General features: G+C 45.0%; 1 protein-coding gene across 3 annotated transcripts in view; it reads left to right on the forward strand.

The window, feature by feature from the left end:
• B3GAT1 (beta-1,3-glucuronyltransferase 1) overlaps nt 1-18,361 on the forward strand; it is an 84,819-nt gene that overhangs the window by 3,755 nt on the left and 62,703 nt on the right. For all 3 annotated transcript variants that reach the window (XM_068659100.1, XM_068659102.1, XM_068659101.1), the window contains exon 2: nt 9,724-9,781. In XM_068659100.1, the coding sequence (XP_068515201.1) occupies nt 9,724-9,781 (58 nt within the window). The remainder of the gene's footprint in view (nt 1-9,723; nt 9,782-18,361) is intronic.

Genomic DNA, 18,361 nt, shown 5'->3' on the forward strand with positions numbered 1-18,361 from the left:
TTGTCTGACTTGTGCATGCTGGAACTTGGAACCTGACCATTAAAGGTAGTGTTTAAGGTTGTTTTATTCCCCCCTCTCTCAATCTGGTTCTTTTGATTTTAGTACTGGTGGTTTCTGCGCAGCAGACAAAGCCCAGTGCCGGTATCCTGTCTGGATTTACTGAAGTAGCGTTGCATCCTGTGGCTGGTTGTCTGTGGGATTTTTCAGGAATGAAATCAGCATTCGACTTCTGGAAAGAAGTCTGAAAAGAAGAAGGGCACACTTCTTACGTGAGGCTTCCTTATTCCTCTTCCTGCGTGCTTTGCTTGTGGGATTACCCTCCAGACCACATTTACGTTTCCTCTCCTGCGCTACCAAACCTCTAAATGGATACTTTGGTGCCTGGTGCAGCTTGATCAATAATACTTGCTGTCTCTTAGTTACCTGTGGAGAGGGACTATAAATGAGAACAAGCAATTCAACAGGGGGCTGTAACCACCGGCATCAGTCACCCCCTGCAGCAGCTGACACGTGACTCCTTTTGCCTTGATATCAGAAATACCAAGCTATCATCTGCTCTCTTTCTCACTTCCCCTGGTTCCTGTTGTGCCCTAGCTTACCCTACACAGCCTCACAAGTCACATTCAGAATAGATTTTGACATCCCAGTTTTTGTTCTTCACCGTTTGCTCTTAATTTGTGAGTCACATATGTCTGATCTTTGAGTGGTGTTTTCTAATTAGAGCATTGCATTGAATGGAAATTTAGCCTCTGTGTGCCTTAAACACCTCCCTAAATAGATCAGAGCTGGTGCAAGGTGCTGGTGCAGCTTTGTAGCTGTTGGGATCCTCTGCAGGAGGGGACCAAAATGAGCAGATTCTCACATCAACACCTAGTGCCATCACGATGCCTCAGGCCTCCCAGTCTGCAGCTGAGCAAGGGCTCTGCTGGCATGCAGTCAGTGCCCCTTGAAGCGGTGTTTTTTTGGTACAGAGACCTGGCTGTTCACACTGGGGTGTGCGATGCCACCACCCCGCAGCCACCAGCCAGTCTGGATTTATACTGGATTGAGATTTCTGCTGTCTCTGGCTTAGAGCAGGTGATGGTTGGGGGTCTGGCATCCAGATTTAATTCCTTTTTTTTTAACCTTCTCCCTCTGGCAAAGTCCATAGGTTTCAGGAGGTCTAAATCCTGCCCTGGGTTACTCAATAAGAGAAAGTGGATGTGAAATTTTCATACCATTAGGAAGTAACAGCTGAGGAAAGAAAACAATTTGTCTAAAAGAAAAAAAATGTTTGAGGGCATCGATGGTACTTAAATCTGAGCACAAAGTGCAGTATAAACATTAGCTGCTGTGCAGGAAGCTGTATCAATTGAAATCTCAAGCAGATTTAAAAATTGTTTTTATTAAAGCTTTGCAGTTCCCCTTTCAGCCTTTTTATTGTAGGTTTTAAATTCTAATGTGTGCAGAGGACAAAGTAGGTGGCTTAAACCTGCCACTGCCCAGTGAACTCTGGCTTTGTGCAGCAAATACTTCATGGTATACAGGGAGCCCTCTGCCCAGGAGGCTCTGAAGTCGGTAGCAGGGGACAAGATGTGCTCCTGTGCTCTGATCCGTGAAGGATCTGCTCTGCATTTGCTCGCTTCCCAGAAGTAAACACCCGCCTGGTGAGGACAGAAAATTTAAGGGCAGCGCCATGCTGTTAGCATTAGAACCGGCTTAAAACACTTGTCAATTTGGCTGAGGGTTGCTGGAAAATAAATGATCCATGTTCATGGTGCACAGCTCCACCAGCCCGGGATGCTCAGACCTGCTGCAGGAGGTGCTGGTTGCCATCCGGGTGGCCGTGCCCTATCGCTGTGCAGTGTTCCCCAGCTGGCTGGTACAGAGGGCCTCGTGCTGCCCACCGGGTGTCTTTATTCTGCAGAGCTCCGTGGATGTAACTGCTGCATCTCAGCCCCAGCCGTATGTAACCCGTATCTCTACCCAAAATTACCGTCTGCCTGTCGGTGGGAGGAATGTTGCACATGAGTGCTCTGTAATCTGCTGCCATCAGGCTCAGCCAGGTTAGTGCAAACATAGCATTTATGCCATGTGAGCTAAGCTGACCGATTATGACTGAAGTGGATCAAGGAAGGCTCTCGAGAAGCAATCTGTCTGCGGAGCTGCAGGGATGGAAACCTTGACAGAAGGGCAGTAGCGGTCCTGCGAGGTAGGAGACAGCATCTTAAACTTCTCCAGCTGGCTCGCAGAAGGGCCATCTTTTGGAAGAGGCATTCTGGCACCGGTGAGCCGAGTTTCCTCAGCACATGCAGAGCCATCCCTGCGTGCTATCAGCATAAATCCCATGGCAGCTTTTGAAGACCTTGTTTAGTGGATTGCTGCCTCTCAGCCAGGTTTCCCCGGTGCGTTTGGGTAGATGGGTGAATCTTTTTCCCTTGCTGTTGCCTGTTGTGTAATGTCGCTTCATGCTGCTAAACAAGCAGGCTGCGGGCTGCCTCCGCAGTGGTTCCACGTCAGCCGTAGCTGCTCCTCCTCACTCCTGTCCTCATGCTTTCTGTTTTGACTCAGGATTTTTCCAGGAGTGGCAACATAAAACTGAGACAAGCATCTTGCTCGCTGCTAATACTCCTCGTTCATCAGCTCTCGCATCATTAGGTCAGCAGAATAATTCTGTTCTCAGGCTCTATAATTTAAATTCCCCCCCCCCCCCCCAAAAAAAAAAGGATCCTACAGGCAGTATTTAGGTAGGCCACAGCATGCTTTGTGTACTCTGCTAGATCACTTTCATGACACTTTTTTAGACTCCTGCACTTAATCCCATTTTCCTATCTTCTCTTTCTCCTGCTGCTTCTCCTGTTTACACAGCCCTGAAAAGCCCAGCTATGCTGATTGCAGACATTTCCATATTCCAGCCCTCTGGCACGTTAGAGATAAATCCCACTGCTTTACAGCCATAGGTCAGCTTCCTCAGTCCCCAGCAGTCTTCCCCTCTGCAGCTTCTCCCCATCCCACTGCTGGGACATGGGATACTGCACTCTCCCTGGTGAGCTTTGGGTCTGAGGCTGTAGATCCAACAGCTCCAAATCAGCAGATCCCACATGGCAATAGAGAGCAATTGGCACCATCTGCCAGCGTGCAAAGCCTCCTAGGCTTTTCTGTAGCTGGAGATTTCCTCCACTGCCACCTGTATGCCATTTAAATTATGTATGCATCCCCTCCATGATATCTTTGTTTCCAAATAAAAGGCAGAGATGAGACTGCAAGATGTTCCTAGGCTGCCGAATTTTCAAGCACTGTAAATCTGCCAGGTATCACTTAGAGTCGTTTGGGCTTGGTTTTTGTGGGGTTCTCTCTGGGAAATGAGAAGTATCCTCCCCTTTGGGTCAGACTGCCATTTTAACCTACAGGCCACTGAGCACATCCTTTGGAGAATGACTTTCACTCTGCAGCACATCAGCCTGGGTCAAAACCGGAGGGAAAGGGCTTAGAGTCCCCTTATTTTCCTTTCTTGAGCTCTTCTTCCCCATCTTATCTCTTTCGTCTTTTTTTAAACTTTAACAAAATCAGGACACGGTACTGAGCTTTGGAGTCAGGGTCCCTCGCGGATTATTAGCACAAATAATGAAGAGCACAACTTTATGAGGACAAGGAGTTTGTTAAACTCATTAATTTTATTCATAATAGGGAATTAATGTGCAGAAAGGCAATGCCAGCCTGGCAGTAATTGCTTTTTGGCTTTAAAACGCTAAGTGGAAAAGTTAAAAGTCATTTCCAGCTGCTGCTTCCTTTGTCTTCTCCCTCAGTCCCCTCATCTTCTCCACTCTTCTTCTCTCCTATTTTTGTTTCGTGAGAATAGATTTCTCACTCCTTTTTTTTTTGGCTTCTGCCTCTTCTTCATTACGAGTCATTATATTTCATCATTACAAGACTTTGGTCATATTTCATTGCTTCCCCGTGATGTTTGCACAAATTCTTTCTCCCATTGTTAGCGTACAAAGGAGAGCCAGGCAGAGAATTTGAGCAGCTCAGGTCTGTATCGATGCTTCAGCTCGTGCTGGAGTTAATGAACAGCCGTATCTCCGGCCACTTTTGGCCTTTGAACAAGCAGATGCAATTTGTTTTCTCTCCTTCCCCTCACTGAATAAGCCACCTCCTTTCAGCAGAGAGATGTCCCATCGCTCAAGGCTAATGACCAGTGCGAGTGGAAATACCATTTCCTGCTCTCTTTAAACTTGAAATAGCTCTTCTTCCTATGGCCTTCAGCATGTGGGAGGAGAAAAGATTATTGAATAAAACAGCTGAAGGAGAGCATTGAGCAGTCTGAAAGCTTGCCTAACATTGTTTGGCATTGAGGTCTTTGCTGCTCTTGGAAGGGAGCATCAGTGGATATTTACACTGTGAGGAGAAAATCTGCCACGATGAGCTTGCTGCTGTTGTAATGCTGTAACCATGAACTAAACCCCAGGCTTTCTGGTAGATTTGGTGACACTGCCATAAGTACAGCCTAGTCCTGGGCTGAGCACAGAAGTTCATGGTCTGATTTGGGGACGTTCTATGTAGAAGATGATAAGTAGTTTGGTTGTCAACATTGCACATACCCAATATGTAATATGTTCAGACTTTTTAATTAGTTTTAATTGGTGCAACGCATTTTATCAACGACCTAAATGCAAGCAGATTCTCAAAAAACATGTGACATTCCCCGAGCCTTCCAGGAGAACTGGAAACTGCAGAGGCAGCTTTGGATTGCCTTTCTTTGAGGGTGCTAAGGTGCTTCAGAGAAAGGCTTGAGGACTGCTCAAAGTCAGCTAAGAAGTCTCAGTTTGGTCTTGCTTTTAATTGCCCAGAGCAGAGCATCAAGTCAGAGAGTCCTGTGATTCAGTTCCAGCTGCAGACCTTGTGACTCATCTCGGCTGTACCAGCATGTAGGAATAAATGGTTATCATCCTTGTCTGTCTCTTTCCCTCTTCTTTGTTATGCTTTCAGTGCGTGTATGGCTTAATTTTAGTTTGGATAAAAGCAAATGACATTTTAATTTTTATAGCATGATTTATTGTCATTTGGGTTTTAATTTATGAAAAAATAATTGAAGAGGAAGAGATTTAACCCTGACTGGCATTCGTGATAGCTATGAGCCATTGCTATGAGACTGAAACTATTTCAGGACATATTTTATTCACCCAAGCAGGACAGGGATGTGTCATTTTCTGATACTAGTTCGCTGCAAAGTCCTAATTGTTTGCTTGCTGCCTGAAGAATTTCAGATAAATAATCTGATGATCACACTGCACATTTTTTCTACTTGTTTTCTGCAGTCAGAATGACCTATTGAGGAAGGGTACGTGTTGTTTATTCTGTTTCTGTGCTCTGTCACAGACCTTCTCTGTTGTTTCATGGCATGACCTCTATTCCTGATATTCATTCCATTTGACATTCAGGAGTGAGGAAATAGCTCTATTTCCATCCAGCATCATCTCCTGGTACATTTGCATGTAAGGAGATCCTCTCTTGCCCTTTGAAGGCTAAGCTTCTGCTCCGTCTCCACTCCCTGACACGTTCCTGTGACTGCAGAGCACCAAGGCTGAGAAGAAAAGCATCTCACCACCAGCAGCCGCACACCCTCAGTGCCCATCCTTCAGTCATTCAGGAGGGATGGGGCCTCCGTTTTTTTCCTTCAGAAATGATAAATTATGTTCCACAGCACCGAAGATTTGTCTGCTATGATTTATAGCTGCTTTGGAGTCTTCTGTCCCTCCTCCTATCATGCCCTCCTCCTGCCGGCACTGGCTGGCGAGCCAGGAAGACTTTCATCTCTCTGGCTGCGAGCAGCACAGCTCTGTCCAGGTCCGAAGCAGACGGTGGCTGCCTCATTGTCAGAAGTCCTCCACGCCTCTGCCACAAGCAGTCTGGCAGAAAATACGGTTACCAGGCTGCCTTTGTAACTCCTGCTCTGTGAACTGCAAAGAGATTTCATCTTCCTGCAGGGCTGGGCTCTCGGAGCCCGAGCAGGACGTGCCAGTCCCCAGCAGTGCCCCGCAGGCCCCCAGAACAGCACGGACACACGCTCCAGCACCTCCCTCCCAAGTCATGCAGTGATGCGTGGGTCGAGCCCCTGCAGCCTGCAGGGATCCAGCCTCTCTCAGGTGGCTCAGACCTGGGTCTCCTGGCCCTTTTGTGCCTGCCTGCTGCCCTGGCTGGCTGTGGGAGCACGTCCTCTGCTCCCTCCTGTGCTCTGCAGTGGCCACGAGGCACTTGGCAGCCAGAGGAGCAGTGTGAGTGCTTGGACCCAGCCCCGCTGTGTGCCAGGGCCTAATTGGCGCAACTGGTCCTTGAATGTTAATCAGGTTCCTTATTAGCATCACCCGGCGAGAGCACTGGGGATGGAGAGGGCAGGGAAGCAAACAGGAGCATAAGGAGTGCTGCACGAGTCCAGTCGCAGGGTCTAGCTAATCCTCTGTCCTGTCTAAGTGGCTGGCAGGCGCCTGGCTGCAGAGAGGGATCTTTGCCCTAATGCTTTTTCTTTATCTTTTCTAGCAGCTGTGGCCAAGCTTAGTATTTATACGAGTTCTTTTTAAAATCCTCTCGGTCTCTGTTTTATCTGTTAGTGAATTCCACAGCTTAATTATGCATTAAAAAAAAAAAAAAGTAATAATTAACCTGTATTCATCATAGATGTGACGCTCTTCCCTTGCTCCCTTCCCCCACGATGTTATTTTATGTATTCACAGGTTCTCATATCTTCGCAGCACGAAGCAGTGGCAAGGTGGATGTGTTAGGAGGGTTCGGTTGGTGCCTGCTGCCATGTCCAGCACGGTGAGCACCTGCCGTGGTGGAAGACGACTATGCACAGGGCTGCAGCCCCTTTTTTGTCTCCCAGTAAATGTGCACTTGGTCAGTGGGGGTTTATGCAACATTTTCCATGTATTAGAAAAGCAGTACAGAAAGAGCTTGGTTCCTCTTTCACCTGCAGAGGGAGCTTTGTGGGGTCCAGGGATAGCTAGCTCTGCCTTCTCTGTACAATTCAGCAAATTTATCAAATTTCTGTCCCTGGGCTGCTAGTCAGAAGCCTTTCACCAGGACTAAACTCACCTGAAGAAAAAAAAATCCCACTGCATTCCCAAGCAAGCTGCCCTGCTTTTCCGCACTTTAACCATCTTGGAGTAAACTGCTAGCGATAGCATCCTCTCCTCACCTCCCTCCACGGGGTCTGCCTTGTGAGCACAGCACAGGTAAAGCCGAGCAGCGAGCAGATGTTGGCACTTCACACTGCACCTCTCCTCCCTCCCCATCTGCCAGCCCTGGAAGAAGATGTTTCACCATTAAGTGCGGTGAGGCTTCTTAGGGACCAGCCTCTGCTCAGCCAGAAAAAAGGAAGGCAGGAAGCAAAGACGTGAGATCCTAACCTATATAAGCAGGCTTCAAAAGTGCAAGTCTAGCAATACAATCCCGGCAAGAGATAAAATCACTGTGCTTTGCATATATTAGAGATGTGATGATAAAACCGGCATTTAGATGGCCTGGAACTCTCAGTGGATTACACCAAGAAATGCAGCCACTAGAGTGGGATCTGAAAATGGAGCTCATTTTGCCAGCCAGCACGTAGCACGATCCTGGGATGATACAAAGCCACGGGTGTGATTTCTTGTCAGTCTAGGCATGTGTTTCTTACACAAAGATTCTTCCCTTTGGAAACATTTTCTCTGCTTGCGATTCCTCTCAGCAGTTTTCTGTGACCTTTGAGTTTAGAAAGCCCTTAAATACCAAAAAGAAGGAAAGCAAAACATTTGCAGTGATAAATTTTCACCCTTGCTGGCAAGTCAGTGCAGTCCTATCTTTGTGGCATTGTCAGGCTTTTATGGATCAAAACCAGAGCTTGTTTCCAACAGCTCGCACTCCTGGTCAGGTACCTTTGCAGTAGGTCATGTTTTGTCTCCACAATGCAAGAAAATGATAGAAAATTTTATAGAAATGCACTTGCTGGAAGCACCCTTCTGCACGGGAGTGAAGGAACTGGCTTTGCTGCAGCTTGCAGGCAGCAGGGTTCAGCTGTCTGCGTTGAGAGGTGCTCACCTCCGTGAGCTGTGTCTGCTTGGATCCCTCCCACTCAGCGTACATCACCCCCACAGTTTCAGGCAGATGTGGTGTGTTTTACAGCCTCTGCTCAACTGCTTGGTTGTCTGGCAGTGTGCTGCTGTAAGGTCTGCTGCTCGTCCTGCCAGTACTGGCTGCATTTCAGTGACAGATGACATTTTCCTGGTGTATGCATAGCTTACACCCAGCTTTTATTAAGGCTTTCTCCTTGAGCAAAAGGACATGTGTTAGGAGGAGAGATTGGCAGCGGAAACAGGGAGCTCTGGTGCCATCCTGGTGATTGACTAAGAACATACCCTGTCCTGCTTCAAAGGGCACAGCAGGAGTTAAGCAACAGAAAATAACTTTTCCTTGCATCTTCAGGGCTTTCTGAGCCAGCACTTGGCCCAAATACTCTCCCTTCATTGTCTTTTAGAGCCTTGCTCCTTGTGCTATTTCTGTCTCTGCTTAGTTTCTCTCTTGGCTTTCTTTAGCCTTGCTACCCTTTTGCAAACATACAAATCATCACAAAAAATAGCCACCTGCTTGTCTTCTGCTGGGAGTAGCTTGCAAGTGCATTTATTTTGGGTGGTTATTTGTCAGCTTTATTGATGAGACACGCTTCTTGCGATTCTCAGCTTCTGTATATATCTGCATAATGGATGGGGAAGGAGGTGTGAATGCACAAGGCACGTGAACATGTATGCAGTACATGGATTTTGTAGGGGTGTGGATGTAAATATGCATTATTTTTGGATGTATGCGTGCGCATGTCTTTAGATGACTCTTGCTCGGTGCCAGATGCAGGATATGACAATACAGCGATTTTATGCATATTTGATGCATTTCTGTCTGAATATGGATTATTCTTCGTGTGAATTACTGTTTTAAAAAAACTTCCTTGCCTTCAACTGCCTTATTGTTTTAAGCTCTGCCTCAGTGTCAACTATGAAGGATAGGTAAACAGGTAGACAGAATGGAGGGAGGCAGCTGGGAGATTATTAATATTGAAAATATGAGCAAGCATCAGCCCTTTGATCACAAGGCATGTTTACAAAAGGACCTTTCCACTGCATGAGGACGCTCGCACACTCCACCAAGCTAGTTGGCATTCAGTGCATGCCACAGCAGCTGGTTCTGTCTCTTGCTCTGTGGCTGTCCAGAGAGAGATTGTAAAAAGAGTCGACAGGTAGATAAATAAAGAGAGAAAACTGGGCTATCGTCGGAGACAAATACAGGTTTATGTAGATGCAACTTGGCAGGAGGCGGGGAGGGATAAGGCACGTTTGCAGGCTGTGTGGAGGAATTGCAGTTGTGCTGGAGCCTCTGGTCCGGAGGGCTTGGGAAGCTGGCTGGGAAGACTGGGAGAGGAGAGGGGACAGAGGGAGAAGCAGTGCCAGCCGGGTGCTTTCAAAACAGAAATGATGAACAGCAGCGTTGTGGTCTGTGCTGTACCCTCACCTCTGTAATGTCCCAAACAGTTTCTGAACCATCTCCTTGGGACAGGGTTTGAATCACTGGAAACTGAGAGTGGGAAAAAAAACGCATGATCACCCAGTCGTGTCCGCCCCAGCCTGGTCTGCAGATGTTAATACAATTTCTGTTTGTTTTTCCCCATGGGCAACAAGTGTATGAATCTGATGCCTTTTATTTTTTATGTTTTTAACCTAGGAATCAGCAATATCTTGCAACACTGGATCCACTTCAACACTTCACGGCCTTATCCCAGGTATGTTGTGAGTGATAGAAAAACACCCATAGCTGGAGATGACAAAATGGAATCTCTGTTCCCTGGCTGAGACTGTCAGATGCTGAGCACAGTGTAAATAGTAATAATTAATAATAATGTATGAGTAATGATCTGAAACTCTCCTTTGCTCAGTGCCATCCACATTGGCAGGCAGTGGCAGGAGATGGTTCAGGATTTCATAAACAGCATTTGCAAGCTTTTGTTCAGACTCGGTACAGATGTTCAGTTCAGCCATGTTTGTGCCCCTTTTTATTCACTGTTGGCTAATACATGGCGAGTCTGGCTGCTTGGGGAAAGGGAGTTCCTGGTGCTGGAAATTGTTTTCCCTATTGATAGAGCAATGCATGGCTCTGTTCAGAGCACACTGAAAAAGGCTGTTATGGGTAAGTGTGAGAAGGGACCTTGGATCCTAAGAGCTACATGTAATCTTTGTGGAAGGAGAATCTCAGCCCCTTGCCAGTGTGCTCATCAAGGTATTTCTGCCACGTCGGGCTCTAAATTGCATACTCTTCACATCACTGCAGATTAGACCATGTTTGGGATTCAGTGAATTTCTAATCTTAGAAATCTTAGATTTGACTGAAGTGATCTACACACTAAAATGAGGGAATAGGAAGTAAGAAAGGGGGATGATTCGCCTGTCTCAGAGGCCACTAGTATGACAGGTCCCTCACATGACATAAAGAGGAGTTCTACATTTTTATCCTCTGAATCTCTCTGCCCCTGTCTCTTACATAAGGTATTTATAATAGACTTAAACCCCATCCCTTGTCTTTTCCTCACAAGCACACGCAGTGTTTTATAGGTTTAAGTTCTGTATCTTTCTGGCACACATCCACATACAGAAATGCACACAAAAGCTGTTTTTATAGATTTAGTTCCTGTGTATATCTGCCTTATAGTTGGGAAAGCTCCGGTAGCTTTAGCTCCTGTGCACATATATAGTCTCTCACATACTCATACATGAAAGCAAATTTCTACATCTTTAGTTCTGGTGTCACACAGAAGCAGGTTTTGCTTCTTTTCAAAGGTAAGTAGTGTGGGAGGGGGTTGCCTATCTTCACATTACTACTAGTAAAATAAAAAATCTGCAAATCTCTTTTCTGTGGCAAACCACAGTGTAGCCATAAGAGCTTGAAATGCTTTAATTTAGCTGAAATTACTGGACTCAGTAGAGAGATATCATGGTAAATATAATGCTTGTGATATACAAGAGATCATCCTAGATAATCAGCTGGCTCCCTCTTATCTTCAGAGAAAGGCTGTGTTTTCTTTTGTACTGTTTACTTCTGCAAGAGAAAATGCCAAAGCAGTAGAAGAGTGTGTGGTAATAGCATTTGTTTCTCTGCTTTTCAAAACTCGAAAAAGGTAGTGGAAGCCAAATATGTTAGTAAAAACAAAGAAAAGATCATTTTTCAATAGCAGGTAATATTTTGGTTTGCTGCAACTTTGTTCTCTTCAGGATTTTCAGTTTTCCTTAGACAAAAATAAGCAAAGCAGTAAGCAAAAAGGAGAAAAAACATATTCATAGAAAATGTGGGTAGAAGAATTTTCCCTGCAAGATTTTTGTCAAAAAAAAAAAACAAAACAAAAACACTTTTTTTTTTGCCAGTTTGTCTCTAGACTTTTGATTCAGTCCTACGTTTGTCTACCACTAGTCATGACATGCTGTAGAATGAATCAGAAGTTTCCTTAATGTTATACCTTACAACTACATTTAGGGCATTTTTCATATAGCATTGCCCCCCTTATTGCCAGCAGTGGTCTACCCACAAGAAGAGGAGTCTTTAGTGGGGGATGCTTATGTTGGGGAACACAACTGGCTCTGAGTGGATGGATGTGAATTAGCTATAAGTTTCCTCAAGGGTGAATGCTACTCTGGCAGCATTTTTAGCATCTTTGCCTGACAGAGAACAGGCACTGAATAAGTGGTAATATTCTGACGTCATTGTAAATGTTCTTGGGGCTATCTCTAGTCACACTGTTTATACAGTTTAAGGTCTGAAATATAACAGTTACTGTTATCCCAAGATAAGACACAACAAAATGGTATCTGTAACTGGTGAGCATTATTCCTGTGTATCAAATTATTTCATGCTACTAGGTTTTCAAATGGACTCTAATTAAATTAAACAGCTTTTTTTTTTCCTTTTATCACCACAGGCAGATCGAGATTGTATTGCAATTATGGGGAAAGATCTATATTTATAGTCTGAAAAGAATTTGTACTGAAGCCACAGTTGTCTCTCTGCCTGGCATGACATTTTCATTCTGCACTAATGTTGTGTAACCTTCTGCTAAGTAAAGCAGGCACAAACTATTTACTAGCATTATAAAGCCAAAGCTACAGGTCTTTCTTCTCTTGTGCTAAAATATGATAGCAGATGCTAAAAAACCCTTTCTTTCTTCTGCAATGATTAGAAATTGAAAGTGAAAATTCACATTTAATGACATGACTGCAAGAACTAGGATGTCAAGAGAAATATCAGCTTGGTCGCAGCAGCAAAGTACACAACAGCTACAATGCTGGATAATATTTGCTGTGGAATTCCAATTGCACTTTGGCTTTCATTTGCTGTCTTATACAGTGCTATCTGAGTATCTTATAATCTTTCATGTATCTGTCCTCAGAACATCCCTATGAAAAATTGCTGACCTATTTTCCCAGGAGTCACAATAGAGATTGGCAAAAGAAGTTCATAACTTTTTCAGTATCAGCCTCTCATAAATTCACCGTTGACAAAGGTTACACTGAAAAATTGGTTTCCCCCAGCATAAAAACAATGTGATCGGAGGCATTCAGTATTGACGAAAGATGCTCTTTTGTAACAGGCCTTGGCTAGGGAGTTGTAAAATCTGAGTTCAGTTTGTAAAATCTGTTGTAAAATCTGAGATCAGTTTGGGCTCTGCCAGAGACTTCCTTAGTGCATGGTCTTGGACAACGTGGGTCTTCTTCTTCCTCAGTTTTTCCACGTGAAATGTAGAACTCTGTCTGATGAAGCACTCTCATCAGTGGTCCAGATGTACTGGGATATTCAGGGATGGAAACCATATCTGCTCATAATTGTGTGAATTCCAGCAGTGCTTTGCAAATGGTATTCAGCTGTACAGATGCTGGCCTGGGAAGCCTGCCTGTCTCTCTGCAGCCTGTCAATGGGCTTTCTCATTACCATAATCAATACAATGTATGCCCAAAATAATCAATGAGTAACCATCAGGAGCGCTAAGGTCTGTGTATCTAATCCTCTGCTCCAATTCTGATCACATTTTTCTCTACTGCTTGCAATTCAGTCTGAATTGTTATAACGATGTCTAGAGCATAATAAAATAAAAAAACATATTAAATTCAAAGTTAAAGGTGCACTCTCATTTAAGGTTTCCGGAATAGCTCAGCTTATGCAGTGCTGGTGTTAAATTCTGTGGCCTATGCCTTTATTAAAAAAATATTTTGTGAGGATTTTTTATTGCATAAAAACTAAAATGAATATAAATGCAGAACCCTGCTTCTAATGACTTTTGGTGATAAGACTTCAGATCAAGGAGAAATGAGAATTTGCCACTGGATCTATAGCAACAAACAAATTATAATATTAACAAGTGCCCTTCTTGGTTTTGTTCATTTTCCTTCGACAAGCTGTGGCTTTTACCCGTCTGCCAACACTACACGGTTTCTTGGTGGATTGCTCAGCGGGCAACTGGCTGGTCAGCTCTCAGATCATCTTGTACCAGCAGGAGACGACAGTGCACCAGAGCTCTCCAAAGCTGCCTGAGCAATATACACGAGGTAGGCACACAGGGAAGATTTGATGCATCCCAGCAGTGCCAGATTCTCTCTGCGTGTGCAGATCAGCTCCAGTAGCCATGTGCAGTCAACAAGCCTTCATCTCTTCTGCAGGAGAGAAGACTGTGCTTCGCCACGACAGTTCATTTGCCCTGGCACCTGAGGGACCCTTTAGGAAGAGGGACATCAGAAGCAGGCTTTTGGCCCAGGAAATTGGCACTCTGTGATATATGGCCTGCGTTCATAAGGGGATCATCTCTGCCTCAGGGAAGGGATATCTTTGAAGGAAACGACCACAGTTTAAAATTGTTTTAGGCTTGGCTTGCAAAAAGAGCTAGGGATCACTTGTCTTCATGCAACTGGTCCTTGGGAGCCAGTGGGATTCTGAGTGACTTGTCGAGGACTCATAGCTGCTCCAACTCCTTTAAACATCTGGAGATGAGGATACTTCCAGACAGCCACGTGAGCTTTCCTAACAGAAGATTCACGGTCATGTTCAACTGATTGTTTGCATCCAGAGCGGGCTGGGACATTCTTCAAATGCTGCCTAGATAAGCAGTAAATTAAAAAGCGGTTAAGAATAGAAAGATGGAAGTAAATGATGCAAGGTGTGAAAAGAGGTGGCCGAGGTCTGTTTAGACTTGATATTCTCTGCCTGTCACACTTCATCTGATTGTAAGCTGTAAAAGCAGTGTGCTTGTGCTCAGGGGCCTCAAGGTAGCAGCACTGTTGCATGTCTGAAGCAAGCGGACACCTGAGCACTAGCAGACGTAGTACATTACAGAGAACATCTCTCCTGCCTCATATCATTCATCACAGGATCAATTCTGTCCTCCCTTCTAACACTGCTTCACTTGCTGTGCATCCACAAGAATTCTCCTGGCTTGGCACTTCAAACTCTAGCCAAGTCACTAGTATTATTAATTGGTGTCTTTATTATGAGTGATTTGCAGTCTTTTATCACAGTTGTGCTTAGGTGTCACTCCCAAATTCCTGGTTTTGTTCTGCATACTCAGTAAATAGCAGTGCCTTTCCAAAAAACAGATGCCCCAGGTAATTCAGATAAAGCAGGTCATCACTGCAGCGTTTTGTGCCTTTCTTGCGGTCTAGTTGGTGTAACAGATTTCTCATGTCAAGTCCTGGCACCACTGAAATCAGCAGGAACTTTGCCACAGGCATCAGCTGGACAAGGATTTCATCTCTAATGTACTGAGTGATCCAGGGCAGTTAATGACACTTGGGTTCTGTCTTCATTCAGAGGGTCTGAATTTATGTGTGTATTTGTTTGTTTATTTGGGGTTTTGCTAATGAACAGGTGGCCTTTGATTCCTGACTCCTCTTTGTAATGAAGCCATTTGCAAATATGCTGCAGAATTGTTTACTAAACAGTTTACCAAGCTTTTCAAATAAAAACTACTTAAGATGTCCAACAGCTCTGGCTGGTGATACGCCTCATACGATCTGTTGTTCAGTAACAGATTCTAATTCCAAACACGACACTACTTATTCCACTGTGTGGAGTCTAATTAACTGTCAGAAATGCATTGTTGAAGGGATGATGGATTATACCAAGGAAAACATTAATGAAGCTCATTCCAGGCAGACAACATGAAGACCGCAGTTGATGTCAGTGGTTGTATGGATAGTCTGATCCTTTCGGCTTCCAAAGCATCCAGCAAGGAGAACCTCAACTGCGTGTGAAGCCCACCCAATTAAGAGCCCTTTACTTTAGCTGTCGTGATGGAGGTGATTGCTGTCTTTGCAGGTAGCCAGGTTTGCCGCAGAAGCAGACTGTGAAAAGTCAGCAGTGACTATGTGGTAGTCACAGTATGGCTTCATTATCCCTGACCTGAAAGTGCTGCCCAGTAGCAGTGTAACGTGGCCAGGGTGAAAGAAGAAACTGTGAAACTTTGCAGTGCGTTCTTCCCAGCATGTCAGGACCTTCCCCCTCTTGCAGAATTGGGGACAGCTGAAATATCTGAGCTCTGAGGAAGAAACAGCATTCATCTTTGCACTGCGTGTAACCTTCCACATCAGGTGGACAACTCCCCACACGGTGACATCCAGCTCTGAAATCGTGATTCTGCTCTGAGGCTGTGCTGGAGCCCAGTCTTCCCAGTGGGAAGAGCTCCAGTTTCCCAGCCAGCCTGCTCCTCCCAGCAGGGAACTGCTGGAAACAGGGCAGAGAGTGTCTGTTCAGCCCTCACCACCACTTGTCTCCTGCCGTGGAGGCCGTGCCATCTGCTGAAGAGAGAAGAGCATCTCTCCCCAGCCACCCCCAGCCTTCAGGTGCCAGTTCAAAGGCAACAGCAGTGAATGTGACAGCATGTAATTAGGTGGGAATGGATGCCCGTGTGAACCCAGTGGACAGAGGTGAACATAAGATGCTGGCAGAATTCTTTGCACCTCTTCCTGAGCAGATGGCTCCAGATTAGTCTTTTCCTTTTTATTTTTTTTCTTTTCTTTCTTCCTTCCTTTTTTTTTTTTTTTGGTAACTTTTCAAATAATGAAGCCTAACGTTCCTCAGGGTGAAGCACAGGTTATCTTAGCACGGGCAGAGGTAAGACCATGGTCACTGGCACATGACTTGTATGGCTGGAAATGGATTCTGTTACGTGACTTAATTTCCACCTGTGTTAAATCTGGGAATAGAAATGGCCCTTTCTAGCTGAAGACCCTTGACCAGAGACCTAAATGAGTGGATATTCCACCACTGCTGCCTTTTTTTACCATAACTTCTCTCCCCAGACACCAAACTGCAACAGAGTGGCAGACCAAGAATGAGCCTTCCTCTAAATTTAGCTGAACATCATGTCAGCCTGACCTCAGAGTCAGCTCTAGGCTTGTAGGAGATCAGGACGGAGACTAGGTTGTGGGCTGTGAAGCTGCCACTCAAGGGCTCATCCAAGGATTTAATTTAGTGTAGGGGGATGCCCTGGGGATTGAGCCCAAGACCTGACCCTTCCAGTTGCTGCTCCCAGTCTCTGCAGGAAGAAAAGCAGTGGGCACCAAAATGGGAAGGGGGCTTAAGGGCGATGTGGTAGAGTTAAAACAAAACTAGTGAGATGCACAGAGAGGGTTGCGGTATCAGAAATTATATCCTATTAGACTACGGGATAATCCCAAAAGAAGTGGCAGAGAGCAGCCAACAGTTTAAACCAACTTGCGTATGCTGGGTGATGAATACTGAAAGATAAAAGGCAGCAGATAAATTAATTAAAAATCCATGGTTCAGACGTGCCTTGCAATGCCTCTGACTGTCCCTGGAATTCATGAGGAGAGAAAGCAGTACAAAGCAAATGGAGTAGCACAAGGGCAAAGCTCTTAGCATTTTTTTGGCATCTGATATGTCAGTTAATTTAAGCCACAGACACTGCAACACAAAAAACATTCCAGCAAACAAAAGTCTTATCTGAACAAGTCATTTTTCACCCTTTTTATGACTGCATTTATCAGACAATCTCTGAAATAAAGTTCACCTCACTTATATCTCATCACGAAGACTCAGTGTCTGCCGAAATGAAAGCAATTAATTGAGGTCTTTTACAGAGAGCCGCATTACTTTCTCTCATGCATCATTGAGTTAATTATTTAATGACATATAAATCCTAATGGTTCAAAAGGTCTGGGGCTGTGCTGGAACCGCACGGCAAAGCTGTCTTTCATCTCTCCTCACAGAAGAGCAACTTCCTTGTGAAGAAGGAGCTATCTGTTTGAACCAGTGTTGTGGCAGCCATCAAAAGGTGCGATATGAAATGTTTATTCACAGACAGATCCCAGATATTAAATGAAACGAAACATATGTGGTTGCCTGTTTGTTTGTCATTCCCCTGGTAGACCCTAAAGACATTTTCCTATCACTCTCTCTTATTGGATTAGCTGTCGAGTAGTATACGTCTGTTTGATGTAGTGTGTTAGCTTCATGAGATAATATTTCTCATTAAGGAAATAATCACAAATTAATTAATTTGTAAAAGGACTGAGCATTTTGTTAATAATAACGCTTTGGATTTATTTGGTACCTTTTATGTAAGGATCTTGGAGAGCTCTGCGGAATGGAATTAATTGATGATGAAGTTGCATTTTCTGTCATCTAATTGCAATCTTGGCTCCACTGGGCCAGCAGCTTCTTGTCTGTCCTTCAGCCTGGGTTTCTGGACTCATCCCTGGCAGGTACTGGGTACACAAGAGCTCTCTGAACCTCTCATGGGCACAGCCATGCTTTGTTCTCATCTCAGCTTGTTCGTGCTGACCCACAACTTGCAGAACCTTTCTAGGGCCACTTTCTGAGCCATTGTCCGGGGCTCTTCTGCTGACCAGAAATGTCTTCTTCTAGAGAAGGGCTAGACCACAGAGATGTGGCTTCTGTAATACCCCTGCCTACTCCAGTGATGCCAGACTGCTGCAGAATTGGACTGGAGAGATGTGACTCATGTCCTGCAGACAGAAGTGGTGGCAGAGCACACGTGGCCACCATGGGGTTCCCTGGGGTAGTTGTCTTTCAGCTGACGCTGGCTTCTTCTTACTTGTAGCCATTTTATGAGTGGGTTTGAATCCCCGTGCTTCTCAAAAAAGAAATGGCTGTTCCTTAAAGCCTTGCCCTGAAGCCTGCAAACAATCATTCTTCATTGTGGACCAACCTTTGTAATGTGTGAATTACCTCGTGTCCGTTACAATCAGTTAAAAATCGAGCACAGATCTATCCAGTGTGGCTGGGGAAATACGAGCGCATTTGCAAGCATCCCTTGTCTGCAACTGAGACAATGGGCTGAGCACAG

The sequence above is a fragment of the Anas acuta genome, chromosome 23, assembly GCF_963932015.1.
Source record: "Anas acuta chromosome 23, bAnaAcu1.1, whole genome shotgun sequence".
Classification (NCBI taxonomy): Eukaryota; Metazoa; Chordata; class Aves; order Anseriformes; family Anatidae; genus Anas; species Anas acuta.